The sequence below is a fragment of the Rhinichthys klamathensis genome, unplaced genomic scaffold (assembly GCF_029890125.1).
Source record: "Rhinichthys klamathensis goyatoka isolate OS25496 unplaced genomic scaffold, OSU_Roscu_1.1 h1tg000040l_1, whole genome shotgun sequence".
NCBI lineage: Eukaryota > Metazoa > Chordata > Actinopteri > Cypriniformes > Leuciscidae > Rhinichthys > Rhinichthys klamathensis.
Genome location: NW_026606587.1, coordinates 15,228,220 through 15,248,398, shown reverse-complemented (window position 1 = coordinate 15,248,398; position 20,179 = coordinate 15,228,220). Strand labels below are relative to the sequence as shown.

Genomic DNA, 20,179 nt, shown 5'->3' with positions numbered 1-20,179 from the left:
CGCTCGACCACGCCCACGAAGAGGCCACGCCTCTCGTGGAGTGCGCCCTGACACCCAAGGGGCACTGTAGGCCCTTCGCAGAGTAAGCGAGCGCAATGGCATCCACTATCCATCTGGATAGGCTCTGTTTTGAGGCGGCGAGTCCCTTGGAACGCCCGCCAAACAAAACAAAAAGCTGCTCCGTCTGTCTGAAAACAGACGAGCGTGACACATAAGCTCTCAATGCCCTGACGGGGCAAAGGAGACTCGCATCCTCCTCCTCACTGAGAACCGGAAGGGCGGACAGGGAAATTACCTGGGCCCTGAACGGTGTATTGAGGGATTTCGGGACATACCCGTGCTTTGGTTTGAGAATGACCTTCGAGTCATTAGGCCCAAACTCCATACACGACGCGCTTAGTGAAAGCGCCTGTAAGTCCCCTATGCGCTTCACTGAAGCGAGAGCCATGAGAAACACTGTTTTGAACGACAGGTGTTTCATGTCCACCAGCTGGATTGGCTCGAACGGGGCGCCTTTCATGGCCTCCAGGACCGTGGAAAGGTCCCACGTCGGGACTGAAGGGGGCCTGGGAGGGTTCAGCCTCCGAGCTCCCCTAAGGAAACGCACGACTAAGTCGTTTTTCCCCAGCGACTGGCCAGACACCGGTTTTGCAAACGTTGCTATGGCCGCCACATATACTTTGAGCGTGGATGGGGTCCTGCCCTTATCCAGTAGCTCTTGAAGGAAGGAAAACACTTCCGAAACCCCGAATTCCACAGGTGAAAAGCTCTGGGCTTGACACCATGCAGAGAAAACAGACCATTTCGAGGAGTAGAGCCGCCTGGTAGACGGAGCTCTAGCCTGCGCGATCATGTTTAACACTCCTTCTGGGAGGCTAGCGGGTACCCGTTGATGGCCCATGCGTGCAGGGACCACAATTCCGGGCGAGGGTGCCAAATCGAGCCCTCCGCCTGAGAGAGGAGGTCTCTCCTCAATGGTACAGGCCATGGGGCAGTGCTGGTCAGCTGCATCAGGGCAGGGAACCACGTCTGGTTTGTCCAGAGCGGAGCTACGAGCAGCACTGGGCATCTGTTCTCCCTGATTCGTTCCAACACCTGAGGCAGGAGCGAGACAGGAGGAAAAGCATATAGGGGGCAGCGGGGCCAAACATGAGCCAGCGCGTCCTTGCTTTTCGAGAAAAACTCCGGGCAATGAGCGTTTTCGTGGGACGCGAATAGGTCCACCTGTGCTCTGCCGAACGTTTTCCACAGCAGCTGGACCGTCTGCGGGTGCAGCGACCATTCCCCTGCTGGAACATTGTTCCTGGACAGTCTGTCTGGTCCCACATTCAGGTGACCAGGCACGTGCGCTGCTCTCAGTGAGAGCAGGTTGTGCTGAGCCCAGACCAGGAGGCGTTCCGTCAGCCTGTGAAGGTTTCGTGACCTGACGCCGCCCTGGCGATTTATGTATGCCACCACTGACATGTTGTCCGACCGGACCAAGACGTGGTGGCCTGTTACCTGGGGACAAAAACGCCGTAGCGCTTTGTCGACTGCTATCATCTCCAAGCAGTTTATGTGAAGGAGCTTTTCCCGTTCTGACCACAGGCCAGCTAGCGGTCTGCCCTCGAGCAGCGCTCCCCACCCCGAGGTGGAGGCGTCCGTAGACACCACCTCCACACTCGAAGCGGTCCCCAGACTCACACCTGACTGATACCAGTCGGTTATTTTCCAGGGTTCCAGAGCTGAAACACACTGAAGGTCGACCCTGAGGCGAAACAGACCCGCTGTCCATGCCCTGGGTGGAATCCGCGCTTTCAGCCACATCTGCAGTGGGCGCATGCGGAGCAAGCCCAACTGGAGTAAAGAGGCTGCTGAGGCCATCAGCCCCAGCATTTTCTGAAACCTTTTGAGCGGAACTATCGAGCCGTGGCGGAAGGATTTCGCGCCGCGCTGAATATTTAGCCCGCGCTCTGGTGACAGGCGTGCCGTCATGGACAGCGAGTCCAACACGGTTCCCAGAAAGGACATTTTCTGACTGGGAGACAGTGAGCTCTTCGCCCAATTGACTGTGAGGCCCAGCTCTTTGAGGTGCTCGAGTAATGCGGCCCTGTGTTCTATGAGCTCCGATCGTGATCGAGCTAGAATCAGCCAATCGTCCAAGTAGTTCAGGACTCGCATGCCCTGAAGTCTCAGGGGTGCGAGCGCCGCGTCCATGCACTTCGTGACTGTACGAGGTGCTAGGGACAGGCCGAACGGCAGGACTGTGTATCGATATGCCTGGCCCTCGAAAGCGAATCTCAAGAATCGCCTGTGATGGGACGCTATTTGTATTTGGAAATAGGCGTCTTTCAGATCTATTGACATAAACCAGTCCCCGTGGCGCACTTGCGCGAGGATTTTCCTGGTCGTAAGCATTCTGAACTGGCGCTTCACAAGCGCTCTGTTCAGCTGTCGCAGATCTAAAAAGGGTCTGAGACCTCCATCTTTTTTCGGTACCAGAAAATATCTGCTGTGTAGGCCCCCTTTGCTCTGAGCTTGAGATAAAGGTTCTATAGCACCTTTGCTCAGTAGTTTCGCTATCTCGGCTCGAAGTAGATGAGATACTTCGTTTTCCACCTTCGTCTCGACGCGCGCCGTATAACGGCGGGGACGTCGAGCGAACTGTAGCGAATAGCCTCTTTTTATAGTGTTCAGCACCCATTCCGATACCCCAAGAAACTGTGCCCACACTTTCGCGTGAATAGCTAGGGGTAGAATGAGATCTGGGCTCTGGCCGAGACATAGTGACGGCAAGAGAGCTCCGGCGTGCTGTAACGCAGACACTGTGTTTACAGTGTGTGAGGCGGGGGGCGCGCCGATCGCGGCGGGCAGCCTGGCCGCGCTCAAAACCCTTATAGCAGTTTGCTGAGGGAGAGAGAGCGGGGCGAGCCCCGTGGGGCTTAACATGTCTGTGAGTGAATGTGGGCGCAGGACAGCGGGCACATTTACTGCACTGAATAACACCGTCGGCCTGAGCTGACTGAATGCGTGTTGGTTTCGTTTTCACAGAACCCGTGGGACATGTGGTGTGTAGTGTTTGTGGGCACTGAGACGTAGGCACATTCACTACATTTAGTGCACGATCGACATGAGGCGATTTTGTTTGTGCGAGCCCTGCATTTTTGCGGGCTGTGTTTGTGTGTAGAAATGAGCCCTGGGTTGTGGGCATTTTCAATACACTCATAACACCATCGGCTGTGGCCGGAATACCAGAAAATTTATCTGGGTCGCCGTGGGAACAGCATTTGTGTGCAGGCAAGCGGGCATGGTACTGGCTTGCTTACTGCAAAATACACTGGAACAGTCACATTTTCTGGAACTGAACGAGCGAAAATTTCAGTGGAAGTCTGGCCACGGCGAGACTGAAACACCGTCGATTTCCTAGGAGGCTAGGAAGACTTGTGTTGGTTTCGTTTTACAGAAACCGTGGTAGTGTTTGTGGGCACTGGGTTGTGGGCACATTCACTACATTTAATGCACAATTGACATGCGTCGATTTTATTTGTGTGAGCCCTGTACCGTGGCGGGCTGTGTTTGTGTGTATAAATGAACACTGGGCTGTGAGCATTTTATTACACTTATAACACCATCGGCTGTGGCCGGAAAACCAGAAATACAATGATCACATGATTTTTCTAGGTTGCCGTGGAAACGGCCTTTATGTGCAGGCAAGCGGGCCGTGGTACCAGCTTGTTTACTGCAAAATACACTGGAACAGTCGCATTTTCTGGAACTGAACGAGCGAAAAGTTTTTGGTGGAAGTCTGGCCGCGGCGAGACTAAATTTTTATCTGCTGCGAGAGCCGGGATCGAACACGGGTCTCCCGCGTGAAAGCTTAGGGTTCCGCCACTGGGCCACAGGGAGAACTACACTGGCGCAAGCAGATAAGAGAGTGTCATCACAGTTTTGTGTGTGTCGGCGTTTGTATGCAGGTGTGCGTGTCATACAACAGGCTCATTGCTGCAATAATGACATTTTCAGCCGCTCAAACTAGGAGCTGAGAAATGTTTAAGAAATGGAGATTAGTCCGGCCTCGGCGGGGACTAAAAAACACTCTTTTCTCATTTGCCGGTGACGCACGCCCATTGGGGGGCGGGGTAGATTTCTTATAACGTAAAGAAAGCTAGCCGCGGTTTTAGGGCTCGCGGTCTTGATGCTGGCCCGTTTCCTTGACGACTCGCGGACAGAAGGCGGAGGTCCACAGAGCTCGCCTGTTGCGCGGCGGTTGCGCGGGCGCCTCCCAATCGAGGCCGATGCTTTCCACGGCCTGAGAGAGCAGACGCATCAGCTCAGTCTCAATGCCGGCTCTCTTACCAGTGGGCTGGCGGGAAACGCTAGCGGAGGGGAGATCTACGGAGCTCGCCCAATCCTCACTATCGGATGCCAGAAGAGAACACGCCTCGGTGGGTTCGTCAAACTCGTGGATGGACGCGGCGGCAGGCGGCGGCCGTTGTCCGTCAGTGAGCGACTCGAGCGAAGCCGGCGAAGCTGGCGGGCGAACCGGCGAGCTTTGGCGGGCTGGAGAAAGCTCGGGAGCGCGCTGGGCGCGGCGCTTCTTGCGGCGCGGCACCACGGCGGGCTGCGGTGAAGGCTCGGAGAATGATGCCAGGCGAGTCCTCAGAGTCACCATGGGCAAAAGCTCGCAATGAGGGCATCCGCCGTCAGCGAGCGCGAGAGCCGCGTGATCCTCACCCAGGCAGGAAACACAGATGACGTGCCGGTCTCCATCGCTGAGCGGGGCGCGGCACGAGCCACAGGAAGGCATCTTTAAAAAGACGCAGCTCTTTTTGTGAGAGAAGTGTGAGTCGCGTCAAGTAAGCGAGCAAACACTCTCAACAGAGTAAATACACACAGAGTATGAAAGGATATAGAACGCCGGAAAGCGCAGCAGGTTCGGCAGTTGAAGGCGGCGAGGCCAGCGACTTCAGAGCTCGTCCCGCTGAAAGGCTTGCTTCGACGGCGCGGCTTCTCACTCCGGATCCAGCGATGCGTGTGCTGTAAAAATCAGCTTGTATCAGCCTAACGAGCATATTTATAGGGTGAGACCACGCCCCTTCTGGCGGGACGTGACGATATGGGCGCGAATTGCCCCCATTGGTCATTACGTCACGCAGAGTCTCTCTCGATAGGCTGCTGCATTTGCTGCAGAGCAACCAATAGGCGCGCGAGCTGTTTCGCCTATGTCTGCTTGCTGCTGCAAAGCGTTTTACATTAAAAAAAAATTAAGGATAATTTTTGGCTTCAATATCTCGCGGAAAAGAGTTTTTCCCCGAGCGTAAGCTATTACGCAGTACGAGAGATACTCTCGTAAGAGAACTGCACAGAAACACAGTCTCCAGAACGGATCCTATGCTGACAGTGACCTCTAGTGTTGAACTGCAGCATGAACATGACATTATTCATCCAGTAGTCAGAAAATAAAGAAAAAATATACCTTTAAAGGGCCAATTGTGAGCCAGATCTACCCCCCAAAAGGTGCATATTAGTACCTTATGTAGTAATATATACCTTTGAGGATCTACTATCAGACTTTTAGGGGTAAATAAGGTACAAAGATGTCCGTTTAAGGAAACAGTGACAAGCTTTTGTACACTTAAACTTATTATAACTTGAAGTATAATTTGATAACTGTACATGTTTCTTCAGTTAACAGGAGTGTACAATGCACCCTGAAAAAAATTAGTATTTTTGTCTTATTTTTCATTCCAAGCATCTAAAATGTCTTAAATCAAGATACATTTACTGAAGAAGCAGAATGATTTAAGATACTGAAAATTAAGCGAGTTTTTGCTTAAAACAAGAAAAAGAATCAGTCACTGGGGTCAGAAAAATTATTTCGTTTTCCCTTTGGATTAAGTTTATTTTTCTTACTCCATTGGCAGATATGTTTTCTTGTTACTAAATTGATCATTTTTGATAATTCACACGTTGATCTGATTGGTTACAAGGTCGTTTGTGACGTCAGAAACACCAGCGATTTCAAACCGTGTTTTTGAGACTGTCTTTGGTTCACTGCAGTTTTAAGCAGAAAATACTCAGCAATGCTGTCGACTTATGAATTTACACATGGTTTGTCATAAAGCATATTAAAAACACCACATAGACACATAAACAACATTAAAAGCTGGATTTTCAGCTTTAAGTCATTTTGCTTCTCAAGTAAATGTCTCTTGATTTAACAATTTGTACTGGAAAACAAGGCAGAAACACTGGAGAAGAACATCTGCTAATGTTATGAATTCAAATTTCAGAGAGCAATGTAGAGTTGATACCCTGAACACTTGCGAGGCGCTCTCGTTCTCAGGAACGTAGTCAAAGTTGATGTGTCCTTCGTGTGAGCAGGAGAGGACGGGGTCGACAGCTTCAGCACACAGAGAGATCTCCAGGGTCATCTGACTGCAGCTCACCTCCAGAGTCTCATAATACTGACAACACAACACATATTTCACATGATGAATACCAGCAGATTCAGTGGCAGAACTGGGTAATAGTCCAGTCATTTTATGAAAAAAGGTTGAACAAATTGCAACAGAAGCAAACTCAACTGATTTTGTATCCTCAATATGTCCTGAGTAAGGAAAAAAAAAGAATCTCATTCGGGGAAAGTTTCGAAAAAGACCCAAATATAGCCTATTCATACGCCTATTAATTATTTTTCTCACGTGAATTAGGGTAAAAATTTGAAATAATTTTTTTTAATTTAAATTTTAATAATAATTAATAAAGGCTGGTTTCTAAAGTACTTCTTCCTGTATTAATGCTCATGGGTAGCTTAAATGGGTTCCATTCAGACCTTAACATTAAGTATTTTACTGTTATATGTCAACAAGATTCAACAAGACATGTTCACCTGCTATACCCAATGTTACATATGTAATTAGATTATGCACTGTTTGCCCATGTTAACAAACAATTAAAAAAAACTTGTAATACATTTTTTGTTTGTCTTGAGGTAATCAACACAGTAATTTTCATGGTGATATCTAAAGACTAAAATTTTTACCCTATTCACGTGAGAAAAAGAATGAATAGGCGTATGAATAGACAATATTTGGGTCTTTTTCAAAACTTTCCCCTAATGGGATTCTTCTGTTTTTTTCCCCTTACTCAGGACATGTTGAGGATACAAAATCAGTTGAGTTTGCTTCTGTTGCAATTTGTTCAAGGTTGACCCCCATTTTTAAAATGACTGGACTATAAATGCAGTGAATCTGACCAAACCTGTCGAGAAAATGCCTGGCTCATATTTCACCAACAATAAAGACAGTACGCATTACAGTAATGAGAATAATGAGTAACAAGAGATGGTTTTGCGTTACTATGATTTTTTTGGGAAAGGGATAGTTCACCCAAAAATGAAAATTTGGTCATCATTTACATCTAAGGTATGATAAGCACAGATGTTTGAGTGAATGTTGTTTATATGTATATAAAAGCGTAAATTAATTTCTTTAGTGTGTTATGTAGCTGTTAGTGCAAGTATAATATCTGAGAGTTACAAAGTGTCAAAGCTAAGGAGATATTCTTTATAAAAGTTAAATCTCAACCACACCGCTCTAAAACGCTTAGTTCACACACTCCTCCACATCTCTACGTCAGTGTGTGTGTGCAGAGTTTCATAACACCGGCCAAATGTACACGCAAAGAAAGAAGGCGTAACTTTTATTCTCGCTGTATTATTATTATTGTTGTACGTCGTGGAGACGCTGTGTTTTTCGTTGCGAAAGCCAAACTACTTTGTTTGGCCTTTTAAAGAGCTCTATTATGCTTTTTTGAATACGACCTGTAATGTTGTGTGTAATAAATCTATTTATGAATGTAAAAGGTCTGCAGAGTTTTCAAGATCAAAGTGCACTACAAGTTATTTTCTCCAAAACTGAACGATAAAGTCTGAACTGCCTGAAACGAGTCGTCAGCAACACCAGTCTCAGTTCCTGCTGAACCTGTGTAGGTTTGTAACTAATTTGCATAATGCCCGCCTATGGTCTTGATTGGCTGATCAGCGTCTCTTAGCTCCGCCCTCAAACACTAGTGTATCTGAGACTGGGAGAGTTTGGTTCGTGTTGTTCGTGTCGAGAAGACGCTGTTTTCTGCTGACAAAGCAAATCCACTTTGATGAGATTGATACGGTGAAACCCACGCCATCGTTACTGTTCGTATCACTGTGATCAAGAGCTGAGATTCAGATATGATAATGAGCGTTTGGTTTCTGGCCAATCAGAGCAGAGCAGCTCTCAGAGAGGCGGGGCTTAGAGAGACTGAATCCTTGATCGAAGCGTTTCAGACACTGAGAGGAAAGAGCTGATGCTGCAGTGGAGATTATGAGAAAATTAAAGTGTTTTTTGACCTTGGATGCATTTAAACCTGTTGTAGGAGAAAAATAGCAGCACTTTAATCACTCTATTTAAATCTATTTCTCTGTAGCTATAAATACACTGTTTAATATTAAAGCATCTATCGAGCATCTACATTTAGTTATATCTATTTTACAATCAGCTGGTGTCGCACGTTCAGATACTGACAATAATATGAAACACTGTTTGCTATGATGTGTGTATGGCAGCGGCGCTCACCTTCTTGGCCACAGAGGGAGTAAATGCGATCAGGAGTGTGTGTGTGTCCTCAGGACCGATGGATCGCATGGCGTTCAGCACAGAAAACGGCCCGTTCACATCCAGCAGTGATGATGTCAGCTGAAAGTCAGCAGGATAAGGCTGATGTCATACACAACATATAACTGGACTACCACAAGAACTTCATATTACCATTAACAACATTAAAGAAATATTTAATGAGTTTATATTTAAGTTTTTTATAATATACTTACATTGGAATTCTATGCGTTAACAGCAGAAATGTGATGCTTGTATTTTAGTTAACATGAGTGCTTTAATTAACTCTGTTATTTGAGCTTGGTTTGAATTATCATTTTTAAAATAATTTTTGTAGGTTAGTGTGTTACTGATGGAAATGTTTCTTGAGCATCAGATCCTCATATTAGAGTGATTTCTGAAGGATCATGTGACACTGAAGACTGGAGTAATGATGCTGAACATTCAGCTTTGATCACAGGAATAAATTACACTTTACTATATATTCACATAGAAAACAGCTGTTTTAAATTCTAATAATATTTCACTATTTTTTACAGTATTTCTGATCACATAAATGCATCCTCTGTGAGCAGAACAGACTTCTTTCAAAATAACAAAAAATAAATAAAACATATATATATTCCAAACCAGTAGTGTAAGTTACACAACACACATTATATAATAAAATTATTAAGAAATGATTGAAAAAGATACCTTCACAAACTCTGAGGAAATGTTCTGGATTATCACCTTTTTCAACACCTTCTGACCTGCAGGGTTGAAACCATTACAAGTGAACAGGTCAAATGCCAGCAGTAAAGGTGATGATACACGGGCAACTTTATGAGCAATGTTGCCATCAACGGGCAACCAGGCGAGACACATGTTCCATGGCTGATCTAAATTATCCAGATAGAAATTGTCCATTTTCAATGGCAAAGTGCCCAAGCAAAAAGTTGCCCTGTGTATCATCACCTTAAAGGGATAGTTCACCCAAAAAAGTAAACTCTGTCAGAATTACTCTCCCTCATGTTGTTCCAACCACGTAAGACTTTCATTCATCTTCTTCTCTGTGGGCTTCAGAGTGAGTTCACGTAGTGTAACAGCGCAGCGCTACGTCAGAACGTAGGCTCACTATTGGCCAGCATCACACACATCACACACATGACCAGCGTCGGCCAATAGTGAGCCTACGTGTGACGTACGACACAGAAGCGCTGCGCTGTTACACTACGTGAACTCACTCGAGGCCCACAGAGAAGGAAATGAAGAGTTGAATAAAGTCGTTATTTTTGTTTGTTTTTGCGCACAAAAAGTATTCTCGTCGCTTGATAAACTTAAGGTTGAGCCACTGTAGTCACTCGGACTATTTTATCAATGTCTTTACTAACTTTCTGGGCCGGCAAGTTTCAATCCCTTAGAAGCCTATGGAGGAGTGATCCAGCTCTCAGATTTAATCAGAAATATCTTAATTTGTGTCCCGAAGATGAACGAAAGTCTTACGGGGTTGAACAACATGAGGGAGAGGAATTACTGACAGAGTTTTTGGGTGAACTATCCCTTTAAGAGTTGAGTTGATAGTGAAACGTGTCTCACCGACGGCCACCTGACTGAAGTGGAGTGTGTGTCGGTCCGAGACGAGAAGCAGAGCCGGTCTGACAGCGGGACAGTGTAACTCCAGATACAGCGTCTCATGTGGGCTGAACAATAGTGACACTTCACAATAAGGTTCATTAGTTAACATTAGTTCATGTATAAACTAACATGAAATAACAATGAACAATACATTTGTTACAGTATTTATTCATCTTTGTTAATGTTAGATAATAAAAATCCAGTTCATTGTTTGTTCATGTTAGTTCACATGCATTGACTAATGTTAAGAATTTGATTTTAATAATGTATTAGTAAATGTTGAAATTAAAGTCCCCCTGTGGTGAAAATCCAGCTTTAAAAACCAAAGACAGTCTCAAAAACACGGTTTGAAATCGCTGGTGTTTCTGACGTCACAAACGACCTTGTAACCAATCAGATCAACGTGTGATCGTCAACCAGTGGATCTCTGAGCTGAGGGAGTGAGTGGAGGCGGGGCTCATCTGCATATTCATAGAACCGCGCATACTAAATGAGGCAAGGGTGTCGAGTTACATTCAAGATATTTTAAGGCATGAATACATTATTTTTCAAGGAAAAAAAGTTTAAATATGTAATTTTGGTGATCAAAGATGACTTTTAAGGGATACAATGCTGTAGAAGTGTTGTTCATGTTAACACAGAGTTCCCTGGTGAACCTTAAACTTGAATAACTTTGAATGATGTTTTGAAGGAAACATTTTCAACAGTTTTATGTCTCGTTCTCTCATCATCACCTGTATCTGGGCTCCTCTGATGTGTCTGGTGTAGAAGTGAAGCAGGATATGACATGGCGAACGCGGCGCTCAGTGAAAGAGCGCAGAAGTGAGGCCTTCGCAGACAAATATTCAAAAGAGCTGTGAACAAATGATATAAATATAATTATAAAACGGTTAGTTCCAGTCCTTAATTCTGATTGGTCACTAGCTGTGTTTTATTCACGATTAAACACGGCTATGACCGCTTCACCCAACGGTTCACTACACAACACCCCTAGCAACTACTCTTAGCAACGTAAACAAATGTTTGTTCTCATTGATATTGTTCATTAAAGCTTATAGAGTAGAGTATTGGTATAGATTGAGTAAGTGAGTCTACCTGCATACAGTAGATACAGATCAGTCCTATTTTCTGAATAAAAATTTGTTTGAATTTCCGCAGTAACATCTTGTCCTTTTAACAGTTAAGGGGTTTCCTGTGCCCTGACACACACGCTAGTCATTTGTCATTTGCACGTCTTGCTTCTCGGTGTTCACAAGTTTCAGTCCTTTCAATATAAAAGTCTTCTCTACTGACTGACTCACTCATAAAGACCGTCTTCGCCGCCATCTAATGAAGAAATAATGTAACTTCTGTTGCTGTTCACGGTCAGGGATTATTTTTTCCAGCGGAAGGAAGGCTTTTAGTGATTTTACCTTGTGAAAGTTGCATTGATACATTATTTTTTGCCTTTAATATTTGTATAGTGTGGTGACCGTTTTATAAAAGCAATAAGGTACTCGAGGCTAGTGCTGTATCGTGAAGAAGTCACGGTTGACTAACAACGCCCTTCAGCCGTGACTTATTCACCATACAGGACAGCCTCTCGTACCTTATTGCTTACTTATATTTTTCAATTGTCCCTCTGAAATGATGGAAACGTCATAAACACAGACTGTTTTTACCCGGTTTGAAGGTCTGCTGGGCTCGGCGAGTGGAAGGGACTGCCGTTTGCAGGCGACACTTTACTGCCTTGACCTTTTACTAAATGCAACTGAGTTTCCATTTTGTTCTGTGAAATGAAGAAAGACAGCAGGGAAGTTACAAAAGCTGGCAGTGCTGTGAGTGTGAGAAGTGATGTGATGTGTGTGAACCTTACTTTGGTGTCAGGCTGTGTGTGTTGGCAGTCGATGGACTCGTTCCTCCGGCGAAGAGCCTCTGCTTTGATGACATCATCAGACAGTGTTGGACTGAACGTCACCTGGATCAGACACCTCTGTGGAGACACACACACACACACACACACACAGAGAGAGAGAGACCTGAGACTGCTTTCACACAAACACTTCAGGGCAGAATTTCAGTATTTGAGTCAAATTTGTGTAAATTGACTTTTTCATATGCTTATCCATTTACACAAATGCTAATTTTCATGTTGTTTCAAACATCTAGTAAATTAAGATGCTTTATCTGCCAAACTACAATTCAAGTGAACATGATAAAACCACTCTGGCACACATTAAGAAGAAAACCATTGTATTCACCATATATAAAGTTAACTTGTGTTCTTGGGTATTTTTCCATACATTTCAGGTTAGATAAAGTTGTCACAATTAAAAATAGATGTGTCTGAACTGTAAAAATGTATTTAGGAGCATGTGTTTGAATAAAAAAAGCATAAAGCATAGACATTTCACAATAAGAGACCCAATGTATTTCAGGGTTGTTTATAAATAAAAGTCTCATATTATGCATTACATTTTTTTTTCCTGGTTATTATTAATTTGGTTATACAACTGTATCTGTTTTCCTTTCACTGAGAAGAAAGACTAAGGACAATATTTAACAGATATTTTATATATATATATATTACTAGATTTTACTAGTATTGACACAATCATCTGTTTATTACAGTTTATTTACATACATAAATACATTTTTAAGTCGACCTATTAATAATTACATAATTATTAAATACAGTTTGAAGCAGAAATATTTAAAAACCTAGTGTACTTCATGTGTTCTAATAAATGAAATCAATCTGCTTGTAAATGTCTCCTTGTATTCATTTATTAAGGAAAAACCCATTATTTGATACATTAATGGATTTAATTGAATTTTAATGGACTTCAACTTAGGAGCACATGTGTTTCTTGGCAAGAAGTAAGCGTTACAGTTCACTAATAAATTTTTTTTTACAATAATGATTTTACAATGTTTTATTGTTTTGTGTTACATATCATTTATTCTGTTTTATATAGTGTGACAACATGCCCCACTGATATTTCTAGAAATATTCAAAACACCTTTTGTGGCCCAAACATTAAGGTATGTGTCTATACATAATTTGACTATCAAAAATAAACCTATTATGAGAAACATTCAATGTAATAAAATGTGACAACTAGCCCCGATCTCCCCTAATTGAATCAAAAGCATGAAGAAACTGAATGTGGACAAAAGCAAAAAAGTAGTAATGAAACAGGATAATAAAGCAGAAAAATGTGAGTGATTGTGAATTGTTTCAGTGGTTAGCCGTACCTGTCCAGGCAGAACACGTCCTGAAGAGGGTGCGATGGAGATGTCTGAATCTTCAGGAACAGAGAAGGAGAAGAGCCTCGGCCCGGCGCTGATACGGTTCTCCACATACAGAACTGCAGTGGCCCGGTCACCCAGAGCCGTCCCGCCAAACTCAACCAAACTATGAGAGAGTTTCAGAGAAGGCTGGACGCCAGTCGCGTGACAAGACAACACAAAGTCTCTGAGTCAAGAAAAGAGAGGCATACGAGTTAGAAGAGTGAAAAATATCAGCAACTAGAACGGGTTTTCCTGCTTGAATGTTGATTATTTTCCTCATATTCCTCAGTGTTGCGGCTCCTCTCTTCCCAGTCTGTCAGTAACGCTCTGTTTACTTCCTGTCTCTATGAAGCCCCTCCTTCTGAAAAGCACACTGTGCTCTGATTGGCCGGCTGGAGCAGTGTGTTGTGATTGGTCGAGCGCTTCGAGTGTGTTTGGGAAATGTCCCGCCCCTTCCCATAACCGGCAGCTTAACACACTACTAACTCACTCAACCAGGCCCCGCCCCTTTATTCTGCGCATGAATTATTATAATGAGGAATATTGTGACGTGTTCGTTCCCGGAGGAGACTCAAGACTACAATGGAGGCGTTTCAGGAGTTCAGAAGCACTGAAAGCATAGAAAGATGAACATGGAGCATAATATGTCCTCTTTAATAAAAGAGACTGCTTTAAAAATACATTTTTCTCAACAGTATCAGGCCTGGCAACAGCTGATAGTGTCAGGAAAGATATATGTGACCCGGCTTCTGGCCACAGAAATATACAATAAGACCTCATTAAACAGTAAACATCTACATTAAGTTGCTGTGCGAAATGCAGACCAGCATTCTCTCCAAATTCATATATAGATTTAGTTTTTTCGCAGAAGAAATTCAGGATTCCTTGCACTAAGCAAATCGAATTATGTTTACAACTTCAATTTCCTAAAGTATTGTCCGTCAATTGCTGTTACTGTCCTCAATATTAACTTCTTGTTTAGCGATCGGTTGTATAAAAACGATGACACTCATTTACAGCTCTTTAAAGTAACAACACACAATCAAGAGTATGTTATAGAGGATTTTTTGGAGGTTCTTAAAGTCAAGTCAAGTCAAGTCATCTTCATTTATATAGCGCTTTTAACAATGGAGATTGTTTCAAAGCAGCTTTACAGAGATAAACATACAATTTACGGTATTGTTTTGGCTTTACAATGTAGTCCCCTGTAGTCAATAATTGTATCCCTTAAAACTCATCTTTGATCACCAAAAATTACATATTTAAAATGTTCTTCCTTAAAAAAATGTATTCATGCCTTAAAATATCTTGAATGTAACTCGACACCCTTGCCTCATTTAGTATGCGCGGTTCTATGAATATGCAAATGAGCCCCGCCTCCCCTCACTCATCAGCTCAGAGATCCACTGGTTGACGAGCACACGTTGATCTGATTGGTTACAAGGTCGTTTGTGACGTCAGAAACACCAGCGATTTCAAACCGTGTTTTTGAGACTGTCTTTGGTTCACTGCAGTTTTAAGGAGAAAATACTCAGCAATGCTGTCGACTTATGAATTTACACATGGTTTGTCTTAAAGCATATTAAAAACACCACAAAGACATATAAATGTGGCGAGCAGGGCGGGGTCGAGGGCCGTGAGAGAGCGGCGCGAGGCCGGTGGCGTGATTGATAATGAGCAACACCTGCGTCTCGTATCTCTCACGGAGGAGCGGAAGCATAAAAGCAGGAGCGACGACAGTGAAGGACGAGAGAGGACCAGGCCTGGACATTTATGCTATTGCTGCGTTCCAATTCGCATACTATCCGTCCTAAATAGTATTCGAAAATAGAATTAGTACGTCCCAAATCGTAGTATGTTGAAATGAGTGTCCCAAAGAGACCGGGATGGTCTACTATATCCGGTCAGAATCCGAAGTGTAGATCGATGCGCACTCTAACGGCTGATATTGCCCACAACCCATCGCGCGCTGGACGAGGATTCGGTTAGAACTACAAACACGAGTGAAAAGTGTTAAAAAACTACAGACATGAAGGACGCGCGAGTCCGGCGGTTATGTAGAGAGGTTTAGATAAAGGGGTTTGAGTGATTCATTATCAGTATCTAACCTGACGAAAATGTATTTATTCAATGTTGTCCACATTATATTGCATCTGCAGCAGCATTGTGAACTTTTGCAAAGATACGTTTAGCCATTAACTTTTAAATGCATCATTACATTCAAATTGCAAACACGAGGAGAGTCTCCGCATGAAAGACCGACAACTGGCAGATGAACGTGCGACAACATTTCTCTCCGAAACGGTAGAAAATTCAATTAGATTGAATGGAGGATTTTAACTGTGACGAGATGATTGACAGGGCAGTTTACTGTGACATGATGATTGACAGGGCTGTTTACTGTGACAGGATGATTGACAGGGCAGTTTACTGTGACATGATGATTGACAGGGCTGTTTACTGTGACAGGATGATTGACAGGGCAGTTTACGGTGACATGATGATTGACAGGGCAGTTTACTGTGACATGATGATTGACAGGGCAGTTTACTGTGACATGATGATTGACAGGGCAGTTTACGGTGACATGATGATTGACAGGGCAGTTTACGGTGACATGATGATTGACAGGGCAGTTTACGGTGACAGGATGATTGACAGGGCAGTTTACGGTGACATGATGATTGACAGGGCAGTTTACGGTGACATGATGATTGACAGGGCAGTTTACGGTGACATGATGATTGACAGGGCAGTTTACTGTGACATGATGATTGACAGGGCGCTTTACGGTGACAAGATGATTGACAGGGCAGTTTACGGTGACAGGATGATTAACAGGGCAGTTTACGGTGACATGATGATTGACAGGGCAGTTTACGGTGACAGGATGATTGACAGGGCAGTTTACTGTGACAGGATGATTGACAGGGCAGTTTACGGTGACAGGATGATTGACAGGGCAGTTTACGGTGACAGGATGATTGACAGGGCAGTTTACGGTGACAGGATGATTAACAGGGCAGTTTACGGTGACAGGATGATTGACAGGGCAGTTTACGGTGACAGGATGATTAACAGGGCAGTTTACGGTGACAGGATGATTGACAGGGCAGTTTACGGTGACAGGATGATTGACAGGGCAGTTTACGGTGACAGGATGATTGACAGGGCAGTTTACGGTGACATGATGATTGACAGGGCAGTTTACGGTGACAGGATGATTAACAGGGCAGTTTACGGTGACAGGATGATTGACAGGGCAGTGTACGGTGACATGATGATTGACAGGGCAGTTTACGGTGACAGGATGATTGACAGGGCAGTTTACGGTGACAGGATGATTGACAGGGCAGTTTACGGTGACAGGATGATTGACAGGGCAGTTTACGGTGACAGGATACACGTGACAGATCTGTCCTTTAAAGATGACGAAGTAGTGTGTCCCAAAGCTTGCCTACTCTTCTGCTACACACTCAAAAGTATGTACTTTTTCTTCACAAAAAGAGTACATATGTTTAGGGCGTAGTATAAGTAGGCGAATTGGGACGCAGCCTTAGTTTTGTTGTTTGTTTATTTTATGATTATTAAAGTTTGTTTGAAAGTTCGCCGGTTCCCGCCTCCTCCTTCCCATAGACTTGGTTGGCATTACTGAGAACGCCCACAAAAACGTCACATCCGGTAATGCCGTGGGTAGACCTTGTTAGGCGCTTGATCTGTACTCTTTGTAATGATTACGATTGATTTGTGCTTGGTGCAATGACAAAAAGTTTCTGTGAGGCTTTCTGCACCTCTAATAAGTTTTTAAAACCCCTGATCTTAAGTTTGGGCAGTTATTAAAGTAGTGAATGCCGAATAAACAGACGAGCCATTCGTCTATTCCGAAAGCCTGTGAAATAACTTACATCCACTTCAATTAAGCACTTCACTACGTGATGCTGGTATTATTGTAAAGATGAAAAATAAGTGATTTCATTACTTGTAAATAAAGAGTCGCGGGACTCGAACTGCGTCAGAAAAGCAGTCGACTTATCATTAAAACAGTTTTCACGTTGAGCTATATCACATAAAGACAGATTGATGTACAAAACTTTCAAAAGTCTTTATTTCATTATGGGAAGTGCCGGGGTCATGTTTTTGCTTCAAGCTTAAGCTGATAACATTGCATGTGCGACACTTGGATGACATTTTCTCGTCAGAATGCTGCTCCCCTAAATATTACACTAGATAATAGCCTACTTCATTAATCACCCAGTCTTTTGATGAAGACAGATGGTATAAAAAAGCAAATAAAAAACTTTGCGATTGTCATGTAATTTGAAGGCAATTTGAATAATATTGCGACACGGACATGTCACCGCTGAAACCCATAGGAATTCATTGGTAAAGAATAACTACTAAATAAACAAATCCGCATGCAAGCAGAACAACAGAAAACTGACGGATGTCAGTGGATGTCACTGGGTAACACCGTGCTTTTCCAGTCAGGGGGAAAGGATTGTTTATAACATTAACAACATACCTTTGTTACAATAAACAACATTAAAAACTGGATTTTCCCCACAGGGGGACTTGAATGGAATGAAACAGAGTGATATTTCATTGATATCAGAAGATAGTCACTAGTGAAGGCCAATCAGCGATCAAGATGCCACTTTCTTGCTACTTTTTTAGAGTAATTAGTCACATGACACTTATGGCTCACAGGTGACTGACTGTCCATGCGCAAATATTTCAAATTACGCACTTCCACGGGCCCTGTTTCAATTGAGCAACTGCCATTGAAACTAATAGAAAACTCCAGATTTTGTATATAAATATTATAGAGGAAGCATATAGTGCCCAGAACTCTTATTTTGCACTGCTGGCCACTAGATGGAGCCGTATGAGTTAAAGCCTTGTGTTCTGGCACAGTCAGCACTGGACAGGTAAACTGCTGTTTATTTCATGTGCTCTCATTTAACTGAATCACATATCCTCCTGCGAGCTTTTGTGCTCTTTATAGACATTTGCACGTGTTAAATGTGACATTGTTTAATGTCTGAATATTCTTAATGAAAAATAATGCTGCATCTTAAATGATTGAGTCCTCCGCTAAACTGCTCATCTTCTCACCTGTTAATGCTGGTTTTGCAGGTGAGTGTGAAGTTGTGTTCTCCTGCCTTTGACGCGCTGAAGATCAAGTGAATGTCCATGCTTTGAGACGGCAGCAAAGTGCCAAAACCGTCATTAGGCTGGACATCAATAAACTAGAGAGACAGAAAAAGATATATTGTGTACATGTATGTTTATATCTTCAAGGCCTCTGGATCTCATAATACATTTGTTTCCTTTTCTCTCTCAGTAATGCAGTAACACTGGAACTGTTTTTCCACTAAACTCTGAGTTTAAATTATTTCTACACATTTTCTCTGAATGTGAGACCAGATTTAGCACAAAACTCATTTCTGATTAAAAATGTGTTTTGCATGAATCATTTTAATTAATCTAATATTGGTACAAATCAAACATCAAATACACACTAACTGTTAGCAAAATCCTAAACGCGTGTTTTTGTTGGTTGGGTAAAACACTCTCAGCTGTGTGTTTGTATTGTTTTGAATATGGTTCAGTGCTGTTGCAGAGTTTAATGCGGATGTACTGAACCAAAAGAGGTCATGTGACATCTCTCTGGCGTGAGTTTTGTGAAGTGTTCGCAATTCACATTTATTTGTATAGCGCTTTTCACAATACACATCATTTCTTTACAGAAAATGCATGGAAAATCCACATTACAGTTCAGAGTGATCTGTTATCAGAGGGAACTGTCTAAGTTATGTCTTTCAGAAATGTACATATACAAAATGAACAATGTAATAATTGAATGCAGAAACAATGAGCTCATTGACGTGATGAAAACCGTGCGCTGGATACTGTGCTCACCTTGGGAATACCCACAAAGCCGAACTCCTGGGGCAGCAGGGAGCAGTTAGTGAGACGCACTGAAGTGTGTGTGGACTCGTGGACGGAGCAGTGTCCGAACTCCAGCTCGGTGCGCTCGAACCGCAGGTCTGAGCTGGTGACCACAGCATGAGCCGTGAACAGCACAGGCTTCACCTGGGGAACACACTCATCAATGCAACTCAATGACTCCTGTCAGTCGCCATTCTAAACATCAAGCTTGCATTTCCATGTGACATATTTTAAGCTGAATTAAAAGGGTTATGCATGAAATTGTGAGTTATTTTAAACTTAAGTTGAAAGAATGTGAAGAATGTGCTTAAATTATTATTTATTAATTATGTATTGATAAAATCTAGTAATGTAAAGGTAAAAAAAAAAAAAGAATCAAAATGAAATGAAATAAGCTTTCTGGACAAAAAAAAAAAAAACTGTAAGTAAAATTTTAGGGCTTCAGTGACCCGGATTTGTTAAGGATTTGTTACAAAGTGAGACCTAGTCACTTAGGTGAACCTTTCTGAATCACAGTCAGATTACATCATTCTTCAAATTTTGACACATTTAAGACTAAAGTTTTACTCTGAGCTCTTATACATACGGCCTGTTCTCGGCCTCTGACCTGACTGAAACCTATGAATTGTTCACACCTGTTTCTTGTGTGCATTTCTTTCTATATATTGTGCTTTTGTTCTCAACAAATTTTTTTTTTGATGAAT

At 43.1% G+C, this 20,179-nt stretch overlaps 1 protein-coding gene across 1 annotated transcript in view; it reads right to left on the bottom strand.

The window, feature by feature from the left end:
* The window catches only part of cfap74 (cilia and flagella associated protein 74), a 75,136-nt gene that overhangs the window by 8,485 nt on the left and 46,472 nt on the right, over positions 1-20,179 (bottom strand). The window contains exons 23-32 of the mRNA XM_056246934.1: positions 19,446-19,619; positions 18,639-18,772; positions 13,488-13,707; positions 12,106-12,222; positions 11,912-12,018; positions 10,985-11,104; positions 10,212-10,315; positions 9,330-9,385; positions 8,595-8,714; positions 6,294-6,446 (exon numbers count right to left, since the gene is read on the bottom strand). Of these exons, the coding sequence (XP_056102909.1) occupies positions 6,294-6,446; positions 8,595-8,714; positions 9,330-9,385; positions 10,212-10,315; positions 10,985-11,104; positions 11,912-12,018; positions 12,106-12,222; positions 13,488-13,707; positions 18,639-18,772; positions 19,446-19,619 (1,305 nt within the window). The remainder of the gene's footprint in view (positions 1-6,293; positions 6,447-8,594; positions 8,715-9,329; positions 9,386-10,211; positions 10,316-10,984; positions 11,105-11,911; positions 12,019-12,105; positions 12,223-13,487; positions 13,708-18,638; positions 18,773-19,445; positions 19,620-20,179) is intronic.